General features: G+C 35.5%; 2 protein-coding genes and 1 pseudogene across 3 annotated transcripts in view; 1 reads left to right on the top strand and 2 right to left on the bottom strand.

Annotated features, from left to right (window-relative positions):
* LOC147499389 (uncharacterized) overlaps positions 1-18,383 on the bottom strand; it is a 93,433-nt gene that overhangs the window by 12,822 nt on the left and 62,228 nt on the right. The window lies entirely within an intron of this gene.
* Positions 1,990-4,758, bottom strand: LOC147499400 (NAC domain-containing protein 102-like). Its single transcript, XM_086561207.1, has 6 exons — positions 4,590-4,758; positions 4,320-4,501; positions 4,078-4,240; positions 3,110-3,324; positions 2,944-3,035; positions 1,990-2,149 (listed from the first exon to the last, which is right to left on the bottom strand). Exons 1-6 carry the CDS (start codon positions 4,699-4,701, stop codon positions 2,083-2,085), a joined length of 831 nt encoding a protein of 276 aa, XP_086417333.1. The 5' UTR covers positions 4,702-4,758; the 3' UTR covers positions 1,990-2,082.
* On the top strand, positions 7,897-17,406 carry LOC147499399 (uncharacterized; annotated as a pseudogene). Its single transcript, XR_015195855.1, has 14 exons — positions 7,897-8,319; positions 8,395-9,050; positions 10,022-10,106; positions 10,191-10,280; positions 11,253-11,326; positions 12,212-12,296; positions 12,400-12,489; positions 13,550-13,687; positions 14,666-14,745; positions 14,850-14,897; positions 15,264-15,336; positions 15,458-15,561; positions 16,016-16,160; positions 16,843-17,406. The product of XR_015195855.1 is annotated as an uncharacterized LOC147499399 (transcript).

The raw sequence follows: 18,383 nt of genomic DNA, 5'->3' as shown, positions 1-18,383 counted from the left end.
ATTAGTTGGAGTGATTTTCCAAAAGAAAACGTTATTAATTAGGGAGAAAGAGATATCTAGTCGAGAAAATCTCCTCATTTATTATATTTCTTATTTATTTATTTTTTTTACAAAAATAATTAATGAGGAAAGAGAATATGAGAGGATATTTTAATTGTTTATTGTGAAATTTCCGGTTTTTTGGGCTTTTAGTTCGTTTGGGATTTTGATTTGCCAAATAGACATTTTCACCTAAATATATTTTTTGGGGCCTTGCTTATTCGGGCCTGTGCGGTCGCCCACATGACACCTGCTCAGGGCCGGGCCTGCCTACGACCACGAATCACCACGTGAACACGAAACTGCACCCACAACCACGAACTACCATGACCATGAAAACACTACAAAGAAAAAAGGCACCAAAACACAATAAACCAAACTATTCAAGGTTGATCCCAGTCCGCTTCCATAAAATAGGAACTAGGGGCAGAAGAACCAGTGGGCACAGAAACAAATGCTGATCAACGTAAACATTTGACATGAAAATATGTAGGCATAGATGGAATGCATATCATTACGAATTGTGAATACTATTTGAGTATTTGTACGGTTGTACCCGCGACACATGATGATATATCATCTCAACTAAATCATTCCCATTACCACCGTTTCTCAACTGAAATATGAAAAAGTTATAGAGTATAGGCTTAGAAGGTGAAGGGATAAAAAAAACACCGGACTCATCAGGGAAGAGAAGTAAACAACATTTTAAACAGTAAGTGGGTTCTATTTATATTAGTAGATGATCAGGGCTAAGATTAGGGTCTAATCTCAATCGTTGGAATAGATATATAGATGATTAGGATTAAGAGTTATATTAGGAAATGGGCTTTGGCTTTGCTTTTGGGCTTTATCCGGGTTATGAAATTGCTACAACTGGACTTGGGCCTACAATTTTAGAGATACTCGTCAAGTGTAACTACTAAGTTTGGTGTTTGTGCCTTTGTGGCATGCCTCAGATAAACATTTTCATGTTTGTACGCTAAAAAAATAATAAGGCTAACCAGTGTTAACTTCATCAAAGCTCCTTCCTATGCCTTCTCAGATACATTCAATTTCAAATTCCGGTTCCATTCGATCTTTGGACAGAAAAGTATGAAATGTTGCTATTGTCTTTTCACTATCCCTGTTATTAGTTAGACTATACTTTTGGGACATCGAGCCAAAGAGAGAATAATTCTGCAGGAACATTAGAACAAGTATGAATGGAACATTTTATTGGTAGAATGGTGGTCAAAAAATTGTCTCATTCAATCGTGACGAAGAAAAGTTTAGAGTTACTCGTTGTCCCAAAAGATTTAAAGGCCCTGTTTGATTGATGCTAGTAGAGATACTACCGTCCCAAAAATTGTCTCACGCAATCCATCTTTGCATCTTTAGAATGCCTACTACTTTAAAAGAGTAGATTATCTGCCTCATAACTAGTATCAAGTAATTCAAAGTGGGAGTTATAACAATTTATTAAATCCCATGCTCGTATAGGGAAACTCGTACTCGGTTATCATCTGAATTAGAAAGGAAGGAATGATGATAATGCACCATAGTCTGCTGTAAAAATCTGGTAGTGAGTTTTGAACATTTTAAGGGTAATAATGTGGGTAAGAATGTGAGGCATTGAAAGTTTAATGTTTACAACGAGCTGGGAATCGTGCTTATATGTCTTCCATTGCAAGTTTATCTGTATATATTTCGACACCAATTTTTTGAGGGACCTCGTACAGATCAAGTAAGCTATCAAACAACATATCTTTACACATAGGTGCCGGCGAACATATTAAATTGTACAGTATAATATGTTGTAAAGTTTCCATTGCCAAGTTTTACTGTATAATCTTCGAAATCTGGTTACCTGTCATAAGTTTGAACACCACTACAAAAGATAATGAGGGGAAGGTTATCAAATTTATGGCACGAGTTAAACGACCCTTCCCCTGTTTTATATCAGTAAGGTTGGATACCAAAAAAACCAAAATTTTATTAGAACATGACATTTTTTGGGCCAAACATTTCAGCGTGTTAGATCACATTGAAGTTTGTCACGCTTCACCCTCTATTAGCACAAATAAAGAGGTTTAGCAGGCTAACAGTACATCTTCGACGCCTGGGCAACCTGCAAAAGTTTTTAAAAAAATAACAAGCTTCTAGACAAGTAGAAAATAAATTACGTAGAAAAATAAAATGATACATTTGTCAACTGACAATTTATACCTAGAAGCCAAAGAGAAAATGTCGTTCATCTTCTTTATAATTATTTACAGAAAGGAAAATACGGTAAAAGAAAACAATGATAATGACAACAACAGTGGCAGAAATAGTTATTTTTGTTCATAGTGAGGGATGTGATACAGTTTATGGCTATGCCCTGAAACTCATAACTTCTGCAACTAATGTCAGTGCGGTCCACATAATAGAATACGATAATGGCATGGCAATTAATCCCTCTGAAATACGACTCACTATAAACTTAAAAATTTAAAATAACCTCTCCTTGAATAAGACCAGCTCAGGTTAGTGAATCTCGTTCCAAGTTCACAACCACTCATCATATATGATCCTAAACACTCAGCATGATCCACTAAAATTTTAGCAACGCCTGTAAATTCCCCGACTGGATAACGACCGCGGCTTAATCGAGTGTACTCCTGGGTTTTTGGTATGGTTTGTGATAAACCAGTGGAGTCAATATGATATGGAATACTAGGGTCAGGGTATTGTTGGTTGAGATAAGTTCAGGGTAGGTATATTCTTAATCCTGGCATAGTAAATATGCCTCGTTATCTTAAAATACAGAGACAAGATGGGAATATAAAATCATTTAAAGCATATATTCCTTTGTTCAATTTTTTTTCAGGTAAGATTCTCACCAAGGGTGGCAATGTATATAAGTATAACATAGAAACTTACATTGCATGTCCAGCCCTAAGCTCGAGTATGCTCATCAGCTCATCCACAGAATTCCCAATCATTTTCAGCTGACAAACGAACCAGTGACCATTCTGTACAATTGAAAATTATGTGAGCCAAGTCCTATTGTACATACACAAAACTGAAAAGTAAAATACTTTATTACCTTGGGATTCTCTGGTGGAGAACAAAGTTGGTATTCCGTGATGCTATATCTGTTTCTACAACCTTCGCAAAACTCAAATCTTTGTTTCACACCAACTTTGACATCCTTTAAATAAATGTCTTCCTTCTCACTACTACAAATCCACCGTGCTAAAACTTTGGATGATTGGAGTTCAAAAGGGGAACGGGTAAAGAAATACCAAGCTTGGGAAACTCCTAGTGGAAAAAGAAGAAAAACATTAGTGTTATACTGTCATGTGCAGTGGCGGAGCCACATTGGCATGACCTGGGGCACGTACCCCAGGTAAACTCTTGAACTTTGTCTATACCTTTATGCATAACTCTGTGAGTTTCTGTCGTCATGAATATATAGCTTAAGGTTGAAAGAATCATAGTTACTCGGCTAGGAGGCTAGGATCATATTGGTAAAGTTCCCAAAGATTCAGAGCAGTAGATTGATGGCTATTCCTACTTTTGTCTTATTTTGATATTTAACAATAAAAACAACTTAGTAGAGTGTATTACCTGGCCTAGTTCGATAATATTTTTAGTGAATGTTGCTCCTTGTTCATAAGGTAAGTCCTTAAAGGCTTAACTTAAAGACGAACTTGATAAAGTTCAGTATATATCATGTGACATTCCATATTATAAACACACATCATTTTAAGAAAGATGGTACCCATAATTAACTAAGAAACTTACAATTTAGTGCCTATCAATCAAATATCACCATATATGTAGTCTGATTATTGTGCACAGTTTCTCGTTTGGCTCGGTGAGCCGTGAAAACAAAGGGTAGCTTGTTTTCATTATGACATTGATGAGTGGACATAAACTCATTTCACAAGTTTTAAGACCTTTATTCCGAACGAACTACACCTACAACTTCCCCAAAGATAGGAAATTTATGTCTCCAAAATTTATGTAAATATGATCACTACAAAAACAAGAAAGCTTATATAAAAAAACCTGCGAGATCTTGAGGATGTATGTTGTAGACATTGTCGACCTCCTCAATGACGCAGTAATCCATCGGTTCATCCAACACCTTATTCCTCAGATAGTAATCGACCAACATTCCCTCTGATGGGGTGAAGGAATACCCAAACCCAAGTAGTGTTTTCATTTGTTGCTGCATGCAGATTTAAATACCATCCAAATTAGGCCTTAAATAAACAATGGTCTCATGGCTGGTTAAAAAAAAAACTTACATTTGTCATCACAGCTTTTCGCTTGCGAGCTTCTACGAATCGTTCATGGTAATGATTAAATGCTCTTGCATATTCTTCGTCCTCGGTATATTCATCATCTGTACCCAAAAGTAAGAAGTGCTTCTCAGGCACCAGTGTCCCCTTGTTCTTCTTCTTCTGTATTTCTCTCGTCATTCTCCTGGCTACATGCATGCATGCATGCATACATACAATCAATCAAAAATTAATAAAAAAAAAGATATTGAACTAACACAAATGAATCTCACGTACTCTTTATCCCCTCGGTCTCTTCATCCTTGAAAGTCAAGTCCACAATAGAACGACTATATTTGAGAATATCAGCTTGTGTAAGCTCCTTCTTCTCTCTTTTCCTCTTCACCATTTTTTTTATTAACCAACTCTTGCAATTGAATATAATAATCCAATAATACCTGACACGAATGAAAATGAGACCAAACCTAAATTTCTCTTTTATGTGAGCCACTTCCAAAAGACCATTTTGGTTTAAAGGCCCACCCAGATGGCTCGTAATTCTTATGAATGAATTACCAAGCAGAATAATCATTTACCGTCCTATAGGGCTATAGGGTGACCCGGGCCTGCACACACACAGTCTACGAATAAACAAAGCAGAGTTTGTCTAATGTGGAATATGAGAGTCCATGGATTTTTTTTTTATTTGGTTTGTCAATATGATTTGGGGGATGCAAAGGTCAGAGTATTGTTGCTTGAGATTAGTTTTGGTTAGGGATACTGTTTTTGCCATGACTTAAGTAAATATGTATTGTTCTCATTATGAGACCATGCGTATATGTTTAATCATTCAAATAAAATGTTCTTTATACAATTTTATCATGTAGGATTTTCTGCAAAATTGTCAATGTACATGTAAATGTAAAACATGGAAACTTACATTGTAGCCATTGTAGCAAGTTGAAGCACTAAGCTCGATTATGCTCATCCACGGAATTCCTATCTATCTAGAGACCATTCACTAAATAAATTAACAAAAAATACATAAATTTAACAACACAAAAGTTTTCCAACTAAGATAAATAGCGATAACTTTTCTCTCTTTCCTTTACAACCTAATTAGTTTCACCAGGGACCATAGAGTAGCCGGCAAAAATGTAAAAAATACATAAATCCCTATGATATGTAATTATCATTCTTGGCAATGGAGATAGAGAACTTGCCCCTCTTGAAGAGTGAACAATTCCATTGCCCAAATAATGGGGGACCTCTTTATATTGAGATATATCATAGTCGTAGAGATAGTATTTCTAATAACTTCGGTACACGTAAAAGGACAAATTCAAGCGAAAAAAATAATACTATCAAATTCTGACCGACATTAGGAGATCTATTTTTATTATGGGGTGAACAAAAAATAGCGTCCTTCATCAAGAAATTGGTTGTCACAAACGTACGAACTTTCTCTTCACCATCTCATCTCTTATATTATCTTTCCACTATAATCTTTTTTGGTTAGAAATCATCAAAAATACTCTCAATTCTTCATTTTATTCTCTCACCAACCAATCTCTAGTCCCAAAACAACTAATAAAACAATTTCGGTCTCTACCACTTTTACACTTTTGCTACCCTAATAATCAGTGACTAGGTCAATGTTAGGATTAAGATTAAATTCTTTATCTCCATCTTTAAATCTTTAAAACTGGCATGAAATCTAAAACTTATAGGATTATATATATCTCGATATCCGTTGAAATGTTGAAATATTGAGAATGTAAGTCGATACTTTCCACTTCAAGTATAGATTCCAACCCGATATTTACACTCTATGCCGACTTCCTAATATTTAAAGAACAATCTTCATTCCCACTTAGCAAAAAAAAATAGCTCGCACAAAAAAAAAAAATATATTCGAAAGAAGAAGCATAATTATTCGCCGGTCTCAAACGTCTCATTTTAATCACTTTAGTTCTCTTCTCTTCATTTCATCTCAAGTCTGATTTTATCTCTCTCCCTTTTTATAGGATTAATTTACTAGTGTTAATTATTATTTATTATTATTGATGAAGCTTATGTTTTGTTTTTGTTTTTGTTTTTTTTACGAGGCTTATGTTGCAAAAGCAAAACTTATTAATTTAGCTTATTTTTATATATCGCATGCACTTACATCATAGAAAATGTGATTACTAAAATCAATACCTTGCCCCCCTTGGAGAGTAAACACTTGCATTGCCCAAATAACAAAGGACCTCCTCATATTGAGATCATAATCATGCAATTGATACTTCTGATAACTTCCTATCGCGATAACTTCCTATTGGTAGATAAGTGTCATTCAATCGCCTCTGATACACTAATTTTCGACCACCATTAGGAATCCAGATGACAACATTTCGCCTATAAATGTCACTATAGTTGATATTCCCCATGTACCTAGGATTGTACATGAAGTGGAAGAAAATGTACAATGGCGTGGTCTGTATTCGAGGAACATAATGCAAACCAGCACACTCTAAATGCAACACAACACAAAACAAAATGAGATAACAAATATACAAATATTATATACAATATAATAAATTGTTAAGATTAAATAGTCACTTACTGAATAATTCAAGTGGACGATAATCAAGAATATTCAACGGTTTAATTGAACAACGGCTGAGAAGTAACTCATAAACATAATCCCTCAGCATATAAATTAGATTAATATTTGTAATTCGAACTGTTATATATCGAGCTCCAATGGCCTCAGTGAGTGGAATAACTTCAGTTGGGAGGGAAGCAATGTAATGATTGTACAACATTGCAAATTCTATGCGAGACACAAAGTTAGTTAGACTAGTTTTATCTAATAACAATAATAACATCGAATGTGGACGTAACAAACTTACAAACATATTACTCGAAACGAAATAACATAATAAACTAGCATGTTACATGAACTTTGGTGGATGAAAAATCCAAGTTTGGTTAGAAAAAATGATGGTACTTTTAGTTGAATGTTACACTGGTGAATTGAAAATCACCTTCCTCCTGTGAATAGGGTTTAAAGGTTTAACTCTTTGTAGACTTGGGCCTAAAGCCCACTTTATCTAGTACTACATTTTTCCCATATATGTTTTTGACATTTTGGTAACAATACTACATAACAAACCAAAATCAATATGCATTTTATTATTTTTCGATATGTTGATATACAATAAAGGATTAGCTGAGAACAAGACATTGTTTAAAAGAAGAAAAAATAATAACTCTTCAATAACAAACAACAAAATTATTGGAAGAGAACATTGATTTTTATTGATAAATAGATGGGAAACTTATCATACATTTACATATTAAGAATATCATATGTACTAATAACACGATGATATATGCTCTCGCCCAAATCAGTAGAAAAAAGGAAGGGAAAAAAAATAAAGATGAGTGAAAAAAAGGTTAAAAAAAGAATGAAAAACATAAAGACAGCGAATAGAAGAGAAATGTGAGTAATTTATATAAATTTTTGACCAGGGTTAGGAGATCTCCTGTGATTATAGGGTGAACAAAAATTTGTGTCGTCATCAAAAAAATTGGTTGTCCACTTGTCCCAAACTCACAACTTTTCTCCTATCTCTAATATTCCCCTTCCTCCCTAATCTTCTCCCCCCGCTTGGAAATCAACTATTCTTCGTCTCATTCTCTCATCCGAAAACAACTAACAAAACCACATTAGAAGTTTCTCATCTCTATTGTTTAAATGAGATTAGCCGAAAATCTAAATCTTATCACGAATATCCGTTGAAATATCAAAAATGTAACACGATACTTTCCACTTAAAGTATAAATTCCAACCCGATATTTACACTGTATAACAAATTCCCGATATTTCAGAACAATCTTCACTCTCACTTGAACAAAAAAATGGATTCCACCAAAGAAGAAGCAGAATTATTATTCGATCCAAAAACAATGAGAAAAACGAGACCCGGACTCAAACGCCTCATTCTAATCACTTCAGTTCTCTTCTCTTTCATCTCAGGTATAATTTTTCTCTCTCTTTCTTTTTTATATAATTAATTAATGTAATTTAATTGTTGTTTATTATTATTTGTAGGACTACCGTTTTTATTGAAATCAATTGAGATATACCGATCACCATTACCATTTCGAGAAATTCATGATTTATCGGAACGTATTGAGTTAGATAGTTTATATATACCATGTAGATTTCAAGTGGTGGCCTTAGGGTTTGATGGAAATGAGAGTGTTGTGGAGAAATTAGGGTTTGAGGTGTTGGAAAAAATGAGGGAGTTGAATGGGAATGATTTGGTTTGTGGAGGGTGTGGGAGTAATTATACAGTTTCTGTTACGGTAGAGAATGAGGGAGGTAATTGTGTTAGTTATGGTGATACGGGTTTTTGGCGGTGTGGAGCGGTGGATGCTTTTGAGTTTGGGAAGAGTGATGATGATGAGTTGGATGAGTTGTTAGTGAAAGGTTTGGGTGGGAAGGTTTATAGTGTTGTGGTTGTGAATAGAGATGAGGAGGTTAGAGTTGTGGTTGGGAAATATCGGCATGCTTGGGTTACAGGGAGAGTTGGGGAGATGAATGTGGTGGATAATGTTGCAAGTGTTTTTGTGAAGTTTTTTATGAAGGGTGGGAAAGAAGAAGGGATGGCTCAAGGGGAATTTATGCCTGTTGGTGCTGATGGGAAAGTTGTGCTCTCGTTTAGTCTCTTGAATGCTGACCCACAAGATTGGATTTACTGACTGGTAAGAAATTTTGTCTTCTGTTTTCAGAGATATTTTTGTTATGATTGACTTATAGTTAGCAGTTAGTATTACATATTGAAACAAGTAGTCTAATAAGTGGCTAAGTGCAAATCTATCTTACTGAACCCTTTGCTGTACTTGCCGTATATGGAAACTTAGGTTTGGTTGACAAAGAGTAAGACCTGCTCGTGTTATTACAGTCCATGGTGATTCCAGACATTGTATTAAGGGACCTTAGTTAGGAGTACTTCATTATTGAACTTTGATGTGTAGTCTGTTAGAGGTAACTCACGTGTTCATGGACTAGTCACAAGTAAAAATATACCATACCAGATGAGTATGTGACATGTAGGGGAAGAGAGCATACTACCTTTTCAGCAGAACTGTCCCTCAATGAAAAGTTAAATTTCTAGAAGATGTTGTGTTTTTAACCAATTATTATTATTATTATTATTTGTTTTTTGTTTTTTGTATTTTGGTTGATAATCAACAAATATATGCTGAAAAGTGTACAACTTACCAGTTATGACATGTTAAAGACTTCTTAATATAATCCTTAGGCAGTTGCATTCAGATGAGTGGACAAATATGCCTCTCTGCATTCAGATGGAATTCCCTACTGGGCAAGGGAGGGGGGGTTGGTGTTATTATATTTTGTTGAGTTGTACTGTAGCTTAGCTAGTAGCTCGTTTTGTTTCACCTTTTGTTTATGTAGTGATTATGTAATCTAGGGCATCTCACCTTATTACTTTCCCATTTGATAGTATATAATACATATTACCTTTACAACAACTTTTGCTTGAGGTAACAATTTTCTAGTGAATTGGGTTGAAAATGTGGAAGGTTCCTATAACCTTTGCAAGTGCTTAAAATGTCATCCATCTTTTAATGTGATTCCTTTGTACATTTCTAGAGTTGAATATTTATTTCTCATATCATCTGTGGCAATCCACTTACGATGGTATTTGCAGGGATTTCCGAAACATAGACGAGATTTTCTTGGCTCCTGTTGTAGAGTCTCTGGGAGCTGTAGCAAACATAAGTGTAGAAAGCCAAGTAATTAAGCCTCCTACATTGATGTGCTTAATTTTAAGTTTCTGTTGTGTACCTCTGATGTAATGTGTTGTTTCTAATGGTCAGGTCCTGCACTATACGCCAAAGTCATCACATTCTTTATGGGACGAGAAGTTATCCAGCTACATCTTTAGCACCAATGATCTTCCATTCTTTGTAAGATTTTGTTCTAATATTGGAATACATAACATCTAAATATTGTGATTCTAGGGTTTTCACATAGTGCTGTAAGTTTCAGCAATAATCTCATAGTTTGTTTCATCTGTCAAACTATTGAGCACTGAAATTGGAGGTAACAAGCATTGATATTAACACGTCTAGCCAAGGAAATATGAACTTTATGAGTGTATGATCTTGTTTAACGTAGTCGTGGTTTGAATAACAAGCGATCTTCCATTAGGAGTAATAGGGGAGCTTCTGTCCAGGTTGAATTAATTATTTTCAGTTTTATATTTGAATCTTGCTTGGACAACCATAGTCATTCGTAATATTATCATATGACTTTTACATCTCGGTGTAGTGCAATAAATGAGAACGCCATATATACAACTTCTCTTTGAAAGGTGGGTATATGTTGAAGAGCACACCACAAAATTCAATAATTCTTTTTTAATAATCATTAGCTGGTGTGCCCTTAAAAAAGTCCGTTTGACCTCCAATAGCCGCCACCACCATTGTGATGCAACCACCACCATCTCCTCTCCCTTTTGCTCCCCTTCCTTATTCTCTGTTTCTTTTTCATCTTCTTGTTTTATGATGAAAGAATACATAGGAGACTGATGCGTAAGAAGAAGAGGAGGCGTAACGATTGTGTGGTGTCAAGTTGTCAACAACACTGATGGTGGTGGTGGTGGTGATCGTCACCATCATTGCCTCAGTGAGATGGAGGTGACGTAGGTGTCCCGGAAGATTTTGAATGGGACATAGGAGTAATTTTATTTGCTATTTAGGTAGCCGCCCTTCAATATATGATGGGTGTAATTATGGCTTAGCCAAGTAGTCTAATTTTTTTTTTTAAGTGATTCATTTTTATTCATAAAGGTAATCATTTGATGGATTTACTTGGATCAATTCAGTTTTATAACTATTTTAAGAGTATAAACTAATACTGTTTTGGAAACTAAACAGGTTAATTCAAATGAATGGCACTTGGATACTTCTATTGCAGCTGGTGGAAGGTCAAAAATATTGCACTTTGTGGTGTATATCCTTTCACCCATTACCCTCAGACACATCACCCACCTTACTTTAATTTGCAAAAATAAGTTTAGCTTGTTCAAATCTTTGTGACTCATGGAGAAATGTTAGCAATGCAAGATCTCATCATTTTATTGACCAGGGTAGTCAATTCTGAAAATCGTCACTCTAATGTTTGACATGAACAGTTAAAGTGTAGGAACATCAACCTCTGCTTTGTGCTTATTCGAAACTTTAATGTATAATTTATTGGAACATTACCTTTATCATTGTTTTTTCTTCTGATGAAGCTTATGTTGCAAAAAAAAAACTTAAAGTAATTATCTTCACCACTTGGGTGAAAATAAATTGGAGGCTGGAAAGTGGGTTTGTGTCATACGTACAAAAGTTTTGTGTCATACATACAAAAGTTTTGTGTCTATCTAGATTTTCAGGGGGAGTGGTGGTGGTGGTCAATTGGAAGCTTCTGATCATTCTTTGTCTCAGAAGCGGCATCCTTCCCTTTTAGCTAAAGACTTAGATGCAGAAACCATCTTCCCCTAGGTTCTATAAACGAACTTCACTTGATGTGTAGACAGAATGAGTAGTACGCCCTCTAATGAATATAATGGAAAAGAAACACTATGAATGTATATGACATTCAGTCAAGTAAATAAACCAGCAACTGTGTGTTGGGGGGGTACCACAGCATCCCATACACAAAATTTTTTAAAGGCAATATCTCTTAAAGATGTTTCTGCTGACCTGGACCTTTTGCCTGTGATCTAGTTCGCCTTGAAGAGCTCCTTGTTAGTTTTTCATATTTATTTCGCATGTTTATTCGTAAAATTTGTCGAAATTTTCTGTGGTGAAGAAGCATCTGACATGGTTTATTTATTCTATTTCACCAGATATATACCATCTGCAGATGAGTGCCCACTCCTATTACAGCTTCCAAATGGAGAGACTTCTATGACAAATGGATTTATATCTCCAGTGAGTTGCTAGTACCAAATGCTTCCTCATCTTATGTTTCCACCAATATTTCTTGGTGGGAAATTTTGTCGTGTAACTAAGTTTTAAAGGGAACACTGTGTAGATGTGGGGAGGTGTTATTGTATGGAATCCTTCCAGCTGTTCGAGAAATTCCAGTAGCAGAAATCCTGTCAGGCACACATTATCAGCTCAGGTCAGAAACCACCGATATGCAATTGGTTCAGCATTTTTTTTTCAAACTGTTGACGTCTTCTAAGCTAAAAGTTCGAGGAATCTCAAGTCAAGTGCAAAACCTGCTATAACTTGCATAATCATCTTTGGTAACCTGCTGAATGACTTTTTGTCCTTTTGGCATTATTCCAATTTTGATATTACCATTGCATTTATATGTCAATCTTTTTTTAGTTAGACAAATCCCTGGTGTGTTTCGATTTTATACTGTCACATGTTTCCTACGTATATATTTCCGCATCTGTACATTGTGTGATTCACAACCAATCCTTGTATGTATTTTACACCACCATGAAATGAGAAAATAAAACTCTCTTTTGTGGGTTTACTTTCAAATCCGATTTATATGTATTCATCGCTAAGCCTATCATATTCTTGGGTATCCATATCTAAGCCCATCATATTTCTTGCTGTTACCCTAATCATAGAAGAGAAATATTAATGTCATCATAAGCACAATCTTTTGAATGATAAAAATTTTAGTTGCAATCAAATATGTAAGAGGCAGGCTAGCTAGCCATCCCGAAAAACACTTAGACAATGAAGTAAGGGCTCATTTTTGTATGGAGATGTTTTCCACACGATGGAGATCATATCCACAAAAAATCAGCTCATTTGAGTATGTCTAACCTTATCAAAAAGTGTTGCAAAAACTGAAAAAGTGTGGACCATTAGATAAAGCCTTAAACTCAAACACTTGTTTTGACACAGTTACACATAATCATGAGCTAATATTTGGTGGATATGATCTTCATCAAGGGAAGAACATCTCCACAAAAAAAATGAGCCCTTGTGTAAGTTCACTTTTGGGTCGGGGTGGCTACTTGGGATGGTTATTTGAGATGACTAGTTCTCCTGCCCAATATGTTAATGGTAGTTACTTGATATTTGAGGAAAGCTTAATTTAGTCTTCTGAACTACTTTGTGACTGTAAACCTATAGGGGGTTCCTTCCTGCCTTGACAAATTAAGAGCATACATTGATTCTTAGATGTGTTCCTAATGAATTTTATCCTGCAACAGGATCTTCAGAAAGTCTTTGAGGTTTTCATGGGTCAGCTTCGACAACTTTTTGGCCTTAACTCTGACAATCATTTTGCTGCACAGTCAGAAGTCTCCAATTTTTTGGCTAGTGCAAGAGGATTTACGGAATGGTGAGAAGTCTATATTATATATATACAAACTTGTGAAGCTATATTACATGATAACCACACCCTTTTTACTGATTCAACTATCATATCAACCTGTTATAGGCAATTTTATGATACCAAATTTATTTTACCAGGAGCAGCATCTCTCTGCATTTCAATATTTTAAATCCAACATATACAGTTATCATGCACTTATGTCATAGAAAATGCGATTACTAAAATCAAGACCTTGTTACTTCTAAATTACAAACAAACTGGTTTGAGAATCTCTATAAATCTTGAATGCTATTTGTTGTAATTCAGGTTGTGTATGGAATTTATGCTGAAAGTGTTCATGTGTCTGTGTGTCCGACACAGATTTTTCTAAGAATATGAAGTGTCCATGTTACTAAGGAACTTTTGTGATATACTTGGGAGTATGGGGTGATGGGATGATCTTGTTGATTAATGCATTCCTTTGTCAGTGATTTAAATTTTTAAGATAAAATATTACTGTTTTTCTCTGAGTTGAGGTTGATAAAATGTCAAGTTTTATTACTTTGGTTAATCTTCTAAGACACAGAGGTAGTCGGACAGACTTAAACTGTTGGCAAAAAGAAGGATCACTTGAACAGCCAGTCAAGTTTTATCCATGGGAGTGGCATCACATCATTTTGTATTTCACACTTCTTTCTCTTCTTCCATACGGAACTACATGCATGAATGGGAATCATTTTTCAATTTGGGACCGCCACACAATTTATTTCCTGATTATGTAAGTAGTGTCAGTTCCAAACTTTTTGAAAGCTTGTTTCTAAGAATTTTTTGTTTGGGCTCGCAAAAAATAGTAGTGTCAGATGAAATCTGGTTATGTCACACATAACTTTCAATCTCCAAAATTTAATTCTTATTAGATTAGTATAGATTTATTGTTTGATGATTTCTTTGGTCCGTATTACTCATACAGAATGGTCAGTAAATTGTGTCCGTGATGCTATTTGTTTTCTAGGAATTGGATGTTTTGTCTCGCACCATACATGTTCGAATCTTATTTCATGTGTCACAACTCTTGGATCTCTTTCCAAATTGGTACTTCTTGATGCTTTAAGATAAATTTTAATACTAGTTTTTTGCATCGATTATCTTTTATACCCCATTCCTTAATCAGATTACGTTTTTTGTTCACTGTGCAGGTGCAGTCACTTCCAAGGATGATTATCAAGGATGAAATTGGGAAACAGGTTAGCTTTGATATAGTAGTTGCTATTTTGATTTTTATTTTAGTTTTGCTGGGTGGAGGTCTTTTATTCTAAAAAAAATAAGCTTATTGAATAATATACAGCAAGCACCTTTTTCTGCACAACTTCCTGTATATGTTGACTGTATACATAGTGGTGAAGGGAGACATCTTGGCACCATTTTGCGATCCTTGGAGTAGAGAATCTTCTCCAATGGAAATCATCTTCATTATGTAAATCTAGGCTGTCATGTCCAGGCCTATTAAGAACTCATAAAAATATGATGCAGCCAATATCATCATCCTGATCGATTGTGGGTAAGATTTCTCAGAACAAATTATTTGTCTTATCTAATTGGGCATTTGGCAGGTGAAAGTTTCACTAGAGGCTGCAAGTCTGGCTCAAAGCAATGCCTCTCTCGGAATTTATGACTCATCAACTGGTACTTACTCTCTTAAACACTAATGAATGAAAATAAGTATGTATGGCATGATAATATTCATCTTCATTTCTTATGATGAGACTATATAAATATGCATCTTATGTTGGTTCCCTCTTTTCAGTGTTGTCGAGGAAAGCAAAGGCACTAGCTGAGGACGCTTTCTTTCATCCCTCCATCATGTCAATCAGCTACTACTCGTTTGAGCATTGCTTTGCCATCTACACGGTTGGTATTTGTATACTGGAGGCTTCTCTACCGGCATTAACCTTTGGTCACATTAAAATTTTAAACTTGTTAGCCTCTGTTAGGCCTGCCCAAGTTGTAACTGTACATGAAATTAGCCATGCAAATGGACTCATTCAATAACTTTCCCTTGTCTAGTCTAAGGTTTTGGCAAAGTGTGTGAAGTAGAACTTGTACCCTCTATGAGGTTTCTTGTTCCTCTTACCTGTAATTAATGTATGTACGATTATACGGTCATCATATAAAATGCTACAAAATGTACTTTTTCTGAAGGCGTCCAGTGGTCTACTTGTTAAAACTTGGGCTTGTGGGCCAAAGGTCTTAGGCTCGGTTACCATTGTGGGTTTCATTTATTTAAATGTGAGGACTTTAGCTTTGCAATTTATGCATGTCCATAAGTATAGCGTTTGCTCATGTGCATTGTCGCTTTTGGCAGCCGTTCTTTCTGCCAGTTTCACTGCACATCCTTCTTGCAGCTGTCAAAGAGTTGAAAAGGTACAAACAGGAGCGGGCAAAGTATGCTGCATGGAAGGCCAAAGAAAAGTTGGAAGCTTAGTATCTCACTTGGGCAAATCGATGAGGTAAGAGGGTTTTGGCTAAATGTGGTTTCAATGTCATTTTCATATTTGAGGTTCTATAGGCTTTCAGTCCATTCTATGACGAGATCACTTAACGAAACACATTACTAGTACTTCTACCTTCTGTTGTCTTATTCAGCTTCTTGCCAGTTTCAATTGATGTATATGTTCAAGCTCTTTGTTTATGTCTGAGCCTTGAGGAGTATGTAGAAGATATATAACTTGCTTCTTCTCCTCCATTAATTAGATTCCTCTTTTGACAAATAAGGCCAATAAGATGAGTACAAACCGTATCTATTTTGCTTATTCACCCATCTCTCCCCGCCGATTGACAGAGTTGTACCTTATTCAATTGAATCTTGCAACTCTTAGCACATATATAGTAATTTTTGTTTGGATTGTTATGTCTTTTTAGAATATGATCAGTTAGATTACTTCACGTGCATCAAAACTTTGACTTGCTAATTAAGCTGAGAACAGGGCATTTGAGTTTTTCACTCTGGTATTGTTCAAAGTCTGATTCCCTGCTGATTAAAACGTCGATCAAAATACATGGACTGATTTTCTGTTTACCGGAGGTGGCCATGTATTAAATGTGATGCAGGCTGCAGTATTAACCTGTTTAGTTGTAATGTTTATATGTAATTGTTTTATCTATGATTAAATTCTATGTTCACTGTTTCAGGTGACCCAATTTTTTTAGCAGAGACCCAGGTGGTGGTGCAAGAGTAGTTGAGGTGGTGAAAGATCTTCAATTGTTTCTTAGGTGTTTTTCTGTTGCGACATTCAATATTTTTTGCCCATAGTAGGACGAAGTCATGAGAAAATAACCCACTCTTTGTGTTTTGGAACAAATTAACTGAGGCCATAAAGACAACACCTCCATATTGAAGTATTCTAGATGCCAATCGACCATGAGGTGTGTGCTGAAGTGTACCATGTCTTCAGAAGTGCCCATGTTGAAATTTTCCACAGCTTTGTCAATACTGCCGGGCTTGTTTGGAGATACATTATCTTTCTGAAGTCAACATATATCTCCTGGGGTTTGGTTCTTGTACTGATGTATTTTGGGATCTCAGATTGCTATAGTTTAAATGGGGTTCTGATTTTTTTGTGCCTGTGTGTAAGTGGGTGTAAGATCATTTTCAAGGGATATATTGTACTTTCATGGTGCTTAGGCTGTGTAAAGTGTAAGTGCATTGTAAATGAGTTTGTCATTGCCAAATCTAATTTAAGTGGGGTTTCCTCATTTCTTTTTCCTTGATTTTATTTTTCTTTATTATTATTGTATTTTTTAAAAAAAAGTTTGATATGTGAGAAAATAAGAGTAACACGTCTTTTTTGGTGTTGTTGCTTGGTATTAAGTGAGATAAAGGTTTGTTATTGTCAATCTGTGAACACATGAATATGCGTGTGAGGGAGTGTGCTGGAAGATAGTCTCCTCTCCGCAATTGTAGTGCATTCTCTGAATTATTTTCACTTCAATCAGTTTTGGAGCTGTTTTCACGTTTACCACATAGGAGCCTGCTGAATTGAAGTATTTCCTCTGCCCTGTTTAAACAGAACATGCAGGTATTGGCGGCTCAGCTAGTCAGCTTGCTCTTTGTAATCGTCATTCTGTTGTTATCACTGGTCCGTTGTCATTTTCTTTTCAGCAAGCTAGCATGCCTCTCTATTAGTCACCAAGGATCTCTTTAGCTTCAACATCAAGATAGAAGCTTCCTTCGTGTGAAAGTTCCTTGATCTTTTGTAGTGCTATTCCTTTGCAATTATGAGTACTACTCTTTATGCTTCTTAACTTTCATTTATGCTTTTACTACATGGGACCCTTACTATATAATAGTGCTCGCTTGCTTACCTAGTTTTATCTTGCAAGGAATCGAACCCAATAGTTGCACTCATACGGCGTGATTGTGGTGTGCTATTATTTTAGTTAGAACAGGGGAAAACAAATCCTAACCATTCCTGTTTATGCCTTTGATTTTGCTTTCCGGTTCATGTGGTCTTGTGATTGGCTTGTATGATACAAAATTAAGAGGTATAAATATGGCCTAATTTGGATCCTTCACTTTATCATATCAGGTTGAAATTAGGTAGCTAGGATCTTTCATGGAACAGATTGGCCCATGAAAGTGAAATGTGGATCATGTTACAACCATATATTAGGAGGTCTCATATATTCTTTAGCTTACCTTATCATGTAACTTGTAATCCTCCAATAATTAT

The sequence above is a fragment of the Coptis chinensis genome, chromosome 5 (assembly GCF_015680905.1).
Source record: "Coptis chinensis isolate HL-2020 chromosome 5, ASM1568090v1, whole genome shotgun sequence".
NCBI lineage: Eukaryota > Viridiplantae > Streptophyta > Magnoliopsida > Ranunculales > Ranunculaceae > Coptis > Coptis chinensis.
The sequence above is the reverse complement of the archived record's forward strand: the minus strand, read 5'-3'. Positions and strand labels throughout refer to the sequence as shown.

Bases quoted from the DNA above. Each gene is read 5' to 3' on its own strand.
- LOC147499400 (XM_086561207.1), bottom strand. From the start codon at position 4,701: ATGGTGAAGAGGAAAAGAGAGAAGAAGGAGCTTACACAAGCTGATATT. The intron at 4,241-4,319 runs GTAAGTTTTTTT...ATCTGCATGCAG, and splicing joins GAAAAGCTGTGATGACAAAT to CAACAAATGAAAACACTACT. The intron at 3,036-3,109 runs GTAATAAAGTAT...TCAATTGTACAG, and splicing joins CTCCACCAGAGAATCCCAAG to AATGGTCACTGGTTCGTTTG.